Raw genomic sequence first — 6470 nt, 5'->3', positions numbered from 1 at the left:
GGGTGGGCCCGCAGAGCTCGCCGACGGGTGGGCCCGCGTGGCGGGGGGGTGGGGTGGGGTGGGGGAGTGGGGGAGTGGGGGGCACCTGGCTGGCCCTGGGAATGGCGTCGTTGCATGCGGGGGGTGGATACAGCCTGCGCGCACCGCGGAGGTCTACACAGCATTTCGCCCAAGGTTTAAATTTACGGCGAGGGGGGGACGGATTTGCGTGGCCATATTTTCTTTTGAAGTACTATCAAGTTTCAGCTGTTGAAACTTAGCCAAGTTTTAAAAACTTGTCAAAATATATTCAAAGCCAAAAGAAAACATATAGAGTATATGGTGGTGGTGGACATTATTCGTGCACTTACTATGTTTGTGTCTTTTTCGGTTTTGAAAATTTGGCCAGCTATAAGTATGACTTTAAACCAGTGCTTGAGTCTCTAGCGTACAGTTGTGATATATCAGGTCCAACAAGTAGCAGTAGTCAACAATATCGGGGATGCCGCAGATCTTTTTGCTTCTATCAGAAAGGAAAGGAAAATATCTTTTAGGCGCGCCCAAGTGGTAATTTTGCCTAGTCAAGCCACACCATGAGCACCACGGAATCAATCATCTCAACAGCCAGCTGCATCCGTCCGTCCGTCCGTCAGTCCTTTGGATAATCGAGCAAAAGTAAAGCGCAAGATACCCGATACAAACACATGTTGTTCCATCTTTAGAGCCAGCATAACACATAATCATTAGGCCATGGCATACAGCTGCAAGCCCTACAGAACGGAAGGCACAGCAACACTTCTACCAAAGGTCATTCCAGAACTATCTCGAGATGCGGCGAACTGATCCCGTCCGTCAGTTCGTCGAGCACCTCCGATCTCCCGCACTCGGGCCACTCCCGGCGGCGGCGCACGATGTCCAGGCCGACATGCTCCCGATCTTCGTCCTCGACGACGTGCCCGTCCAGCAGGCGGACGCGCTCCAGGATCGGCGATGCCTGGATGATCTGCTTCACAAAGCCTGTCTGCCACGCCGCCCTGCCGAAGCCGATGACCACGAGTTCTTTCAGGTGATGGTGGTGCTGATGGTGTTCCACTTGCACATCCAGTGATCCAGCAGCTGCCTTCTCTGACTTGCTGTCAAACTGCATTCAGAATTCTCGGTTTCAGGAATCTCTCAAAACCAACCAAAAATAAAGTACCGTGCTTGACAAAATTGTAGGATGAACGTACATGAACATGGAGCGACTCCAAGGCAGGTGCGGCACCAAGTAGGTGGAGAATCCAGAATGTATCCCAGTTCATTGGCACGTTCGCAATGAATAGTTTCTTGAGATGACTGAGCTGGTCGGGAATGGCGGTTAGTTCCATCCACATCTGCATAAACGAAGTGATAATTTAGTACTGTCTTACTGATGCAATGTTATGACCAATATGAAAGAGATCATTTCAGGAAAAGCTACTTACCTGACGCCCTCTTAACTGCAGAACAAGGCACTCTAGCGGTGGCGGCGCCCCTAAAAAGAATTTGCTTAGTCGATATGTCCTGTTGCTACCAGAGGAATCATTCTTGCCGTCATCTCCAGTTTGCAAGAAGTTCAAACTCACATGCCTAAGCCGAGGCACCAAGCCATAGTGTAGTATAGTTGGCTGACCACGACAAGCAAATGTTTCAAGATAAGGCACCAAACCCAGGTAGACACCCACAGTGTTGTAGTTGTCCAATTGCAGACTCTTTAACTTTGAGTTAGGACCAAAGATATGAAAAGCAGGTTGGCGACAACTTAAATCTTTCAGCCTCAAATCCACCAGCTGCATGCAGTTTCTCAGAATATCATCAACGCGTGACATACGTGAACTTTCTTTGCAGAGAGTAAGTGATGTGAGCTTCTGAAATGTCAAGGAATAGGGTGCAAAACAATGATCACAATTGGATAGCACAAGCCGTTTCAGTCGCACATTTTTGCATCCATCCAACAGCCGGAAGTCATAGCGCCAGCAAGAGTTGTCAATGAAAAGCTCCAAATCTTCAACGCCCCATCTGCCAATCGCTTCCGTAATCCATTGATCAGCGAAATTGCTCGTCCCACAGGCTTGAAGCCTCAGCTTCTGGATAGACCGTTGCTGAACATTGTTGGGGGGCAGAAGGAATGCATTCACCCGTTTAACATAGCGTCGCATGGCCAAACGCTCATAACGTTGAAGGATGGGTGTTAGCAGACGGACTTTCCACTTCCAGTCTTTGAAGGAATATAACTGGTCTCTAGAAGCATAACTGTCGTCCGACTTCAGTGCATTCTTCTCTGCCTTATACCCTGCCTTAGCCTCCATCATAATTTGCTTCAGTCTGTGGTACCGTGGAGGGAGAAGGTCATCAACCGCAAGGTCATAACATGTGCGCGGGTATGTAGGAAGATCCCGCCATCGCCTCGAAAGGATAGTGGTGCTTATCGCTGTCCGTGCATCTAGCTTGTCGATGATCAAGATTAACATCTCGTCAGGTAAGCTGCTGATCTTGTCCTCACAGCAACTGCTGTGTTCCTCGCTCAGACGCATCTAGTTTTATTTTGGTGAGACATAAATGAACAGTCAGGGAATTCCAAATAGAATAAACAGATAACTGAGCAATTTGCATTAAAAGTAAGCATTAACAACATTACTAGTCAAAAATAGTGCACGAACTAGCAAAACAAATGAAAGAGTGCGTCCAGCTATTCAACCTAAATAATGACATGAGCAGGCGCACCAATTTTAAGAGCATATATGTATCATACTATATAGGTACTCCATTCTGCTGCAAAAGATGGACTAGACTAAAAAGAGAGAAAATCAGTAGCAACATACACACCAAACTGCATTGTCTCTACCTACTGGGTTACGAACGGCTTGTGGGATGGCTCATGGTTCAAATAAGCCTTAAGCTATCCCTAAGGCAAAGCTTCTATGTGGCTGCCAGGGGGAGCCCCTCCCATTTCACGTGTGCAGCCGGAAGCCTCAAAAGAGAGGCTTCTCGATCTTCTTTGTGCCCCTCTTCGCTAGGAAATATGCCTCTGTTCTCATGTCTGTCTCCTTCACCGCCCTCTCCTGTTCCCCCGCATCAGCTGTCACCGCCGTCTCATACAGCTCGCCGCCACCGTATCGACTCCGTCCCACTTCTCTGCCCAGATCTAGCCACCTACCTCCTCCTGCCCACCTCCCCGGCCGAGGTCACGGGCATCCAAGCTCTTTTTTTCCTTTTCACATTTCGCTTCTCAATTCCCCCATTATAATTACTTTCTCAATTTCGTTGTATGGGTGTATGCAAGAACAGTGCCATATTTCCGAAATTTACTTTGCGTTACCATGGATCTCAGATTATTGCACTGCCGAAATGATCGATTGGAGCACCAATAGTTTACTGCTTTCTTCTACCCAATCAAACCGTGTCTTTTGCATGTTTGATTGCAGCATCAATAGTTTACTGCTTTAAAGGATGGTCACATATTCACCGAACAGGTTTCGAACATGTGCTGGAATGCGAGGTCACTTGCTTAGCTGGCTCACGGATGCCAAATCTGCAGGTACAGGGCATGGCCAAACCAAGCAAGGCAACCATCGATCCAGCGGCTGCCCAGCAGGGACTAGTAATGACAGGAGCAGGCGCAACAATTTCAAGAGCATGTATGCACTATACTAATACATAGGTACTCCATTATGCTGCAAAGGTGGACAGGAAAAATGTGTTCTAGCTGCCCAAATTTTAAACACAAACTGAGAGATTAAATAGTAAAAAAAAATCGTAGCAGAATATGTACACACCAAGCGAAAGTGCTATTGTGAGCTCGAGCTCACAGGCACCCTTTGCTACAGTACAAACAAAAAATATTTAAAAAGTTCAAAAAAATCTGAATTTTTTTGGCAACAAACATTGACATATTTTTCACATGCGTACAAATTTTCATGACAAAATGACATTCATGCAGGTCTCAGCAAAAAAAACAAAATCGATGCTCCAAAATGCTTCCAAAAACAGTTTTTTTGGAGCATGATTTTGTTTTTTTTGCTGACACCTCCACAAATGTCATTTCATCACGAAAATTGGCACGCATGTAGAAAAAACATCAAAGTTTCTTGACAAAAAAATTCAGATTTTTTTGAAATTTTTTACTATTTTTTCGGATTTTACTGTTCATCCGGGATCACTGGTGCCCGGGATCAATTCCTCCGCGTCCCACACCAAGCTGCTTTTCCCCTACCTACGGCACCAGTACTGCTGGAGCAATCACAGGGAAACTATTCGACAAAAATCGCAGGGATGGGGCACCGTACTTACCCGTTTCGGGTGTGGGTAGGCGGCGGCGGCGCGGAGATCGGAGGCCTTCCTGGGCCGGCGGCGGCGTGGAGGATCTGCGCCCGCGTCCATCGGATCCGAGGCGCGGTGGCGGCCGACCGGTATAGGGCTGATTTAGGAGGGGTGGATTCGGGCTGGAGACTCAGAGATGCTGCCGAGCGCCGACTACTGCGCGCCCTCGCCGCCGCGACGGGCGTGGATGCTTCCGATTCGCTTTGGCCGGCTCGCATCAGTTTCTTTGTTCCATGCCTGCGCCTCCGGCGACGACGCACTCGATTTTGCAGCTGGGCCAGCCCATCCGACCAGCCCCCCAACCACTGGGTGGTAGCAGGCCTGAGCCCGCGCTGCTCTATGATGATGATGGGTCGCAACGGGCCTAGCGTCAAGCCGCGCGACTACTAGACCCGCATGCTGTTGCTTAAAAAACAAAAAAACTAGACCCGCATGCTCCCAAAACCGTTTAGTTAGGGCATCTCTTGATTCTCGAGAAAAAAAGTTAGGGCATCTCTTCCCTAAAAAAAGTTAGGTAATCGGGAGGTCTTGAGTTCAACTCTCAATGAAAGCATCCCTTTTCCTTATTTTCCCTTTTTCTTCTCATGTATCAAAAACAAAATCTCCAATGCAGCCCCACAGAACACGTACATGAGCCGGTCATCTAACATCGTGCCGCCCCTCAAAAAGAAAAATCTAACATTGTGCCTCATTTTATGCTTCACCGTGAATTGAACAAACAAGTGAATTTCATGCAAAGTAGACGATTTTCATTTAATTCGGACCAAATTCATGAAAAGTTTGACATGTTTCAAGTTTCATAAAAAAATGGACATGACATTTTTTTAACATAGCTAAGTTATCCTAGTCCAAATCTTCGTCAAGATGTCGCTGATCGAGGTGGATGGGCCAGCCTCGTGGTCTCGGCATGAACCGCGCGGGCAGCATGAATGAGGCAGAGCTGCCAACATTGGCAACAATGTTCCCATCCGTGCTCGCCGATGTCGTCTTCACTACAAGAAACCTGATATTCCATGACGGATTCCTGATGACATTTTCAAATACTGTCATGGATGAGTTGGTACAGCCCCGCAAGCCCGCTGAGGCCCACTAAAGCCTGGCTAATTGTTCCCCATATAAAAACCTATCCCTAACACCATCCTCTTCGGCTCCCTCCCTCCGCCGCAGCCTCCTCCCAATCCTGCATCGTCTCCAACACATCGCCCCCAACTCGCCGCCTCCCTCCTCCCACAGCTCACCGCCGGCCCTCCCTTCCTCTCACCTTGCAGCTCTGGCGGCTGCTAGCTCCGCCACAACCCCCACCCATCCATCCCTCTGGCGATCCATCTCTCTCTCCCTCCTACGAACCGTCACGCTGCCACCAACGCCCGTCGATTCCGGCAACATCCACCACCGCGCAACACGGTCGTGAGCTCGTCTCCAACCCATCCATCCTCCAGTACGGCTGGATCCGCCGCTCCCGATCTCCGGCACCCGTCCACGACCTCTAGCACATGGATAGGGTTTCGGCCACAACATCGCAATCATCGGCGACGCATCTCTCCGTTGTACATGGCTCTCCTTCGCGCCCTATCCTCCTCCTGGATGGATCCCCTTAGCTCGGTGCGCGCGCGTTGGGCTGGGCGGCATCGACCCCGACCCCCTCTGCCTCGTATTACCAGATTGATCTGTGATGGCTAATGACTGTCACGTATTAACAGATTTCCTGTAGTGCTTTGCGTCTACCTCTGCCTCGATCTCGCTGAACAGGACGTCACGCTCCACCTCCATGACACACAGCCGCTGCCACTCGCGGCGGATAGCGTGAGCACTGCGCATGGACTCGTATAGCGCCTGATGCTCGTCCACGAAGGTCAGATTCTCCGCGGCCAGGGCCACGACGGCCTCCTCGTTCACTTGCTCGCTATGTCCCTTCACGAGTCAGTGTTGCTTGCGGAGTTGCAGGTTGTACCACTCCTCCTCCTGCAGCATCCAAAACACGAAGACCCGTGGCGCAACATCTCCAATATTTGCTTAAGGAAGGAGAATTGAAGAAAGAGGACAGGGGACAACTGCAGGAGGGCTCTGCCCACTAGAATGCCATGAGAGGGCACTTGTTGCATGACTTTCATGTCATTTGGTATCCATTATGAATGGAAAAGGGAGAAAGAGGG

The 6470-nt window shown here is 49.5% G+C and overlaps 1 protein-coding gene across 1 annotated transcript; it reads right to left on the bottom strand.

The window, feature by feature from the left end:
• Positions 1-612: 612 nt before the first annotated feature.
• On the bottom strand, positions 613-4538 carry LOC119312148. The gene is made up of 4 exons (XM_037587888.1): positions 4288-4538; positions 1443-2531; positions 1209-1352; positions 613-1120 (listed from the first exon to the last, which is right to left on the bottom strand). Exons 1-4 carry the CDS (start codon positions 4375-4377, stop codon positions 788-790), a joined length of 1656 nt encoding a protein of 551 aa, XP_037443785.1. The 5' UTR covers positions 4378-4538; the 3' UTR covers positions 613-787.
• Between the last annotated feature and the right edge of the window lie 1932 nt (positions 4539-6470).

The sequence above is a fragment of the Triticum dicoccoides genome, chromosome 5B (genome assembly GCF_002162155.2).
Source record: "Triticum dicoccoides isolate Atlit2015 ecotype Zavitan chromosome 5B, WEW_v2.0, whole genome shotgun sequence".
NCBI lineage: Eukaryota > Viridiplantae > Streptophyta > Magnoliopsida > Poales > Poaceae > Triticum > Triticum dicoccoides.
The sequence above is the reverse complement of the archived record's forward strand: the minus strand, read 5'-3'. Positions and strand labels throughout refer to the sequence as shown.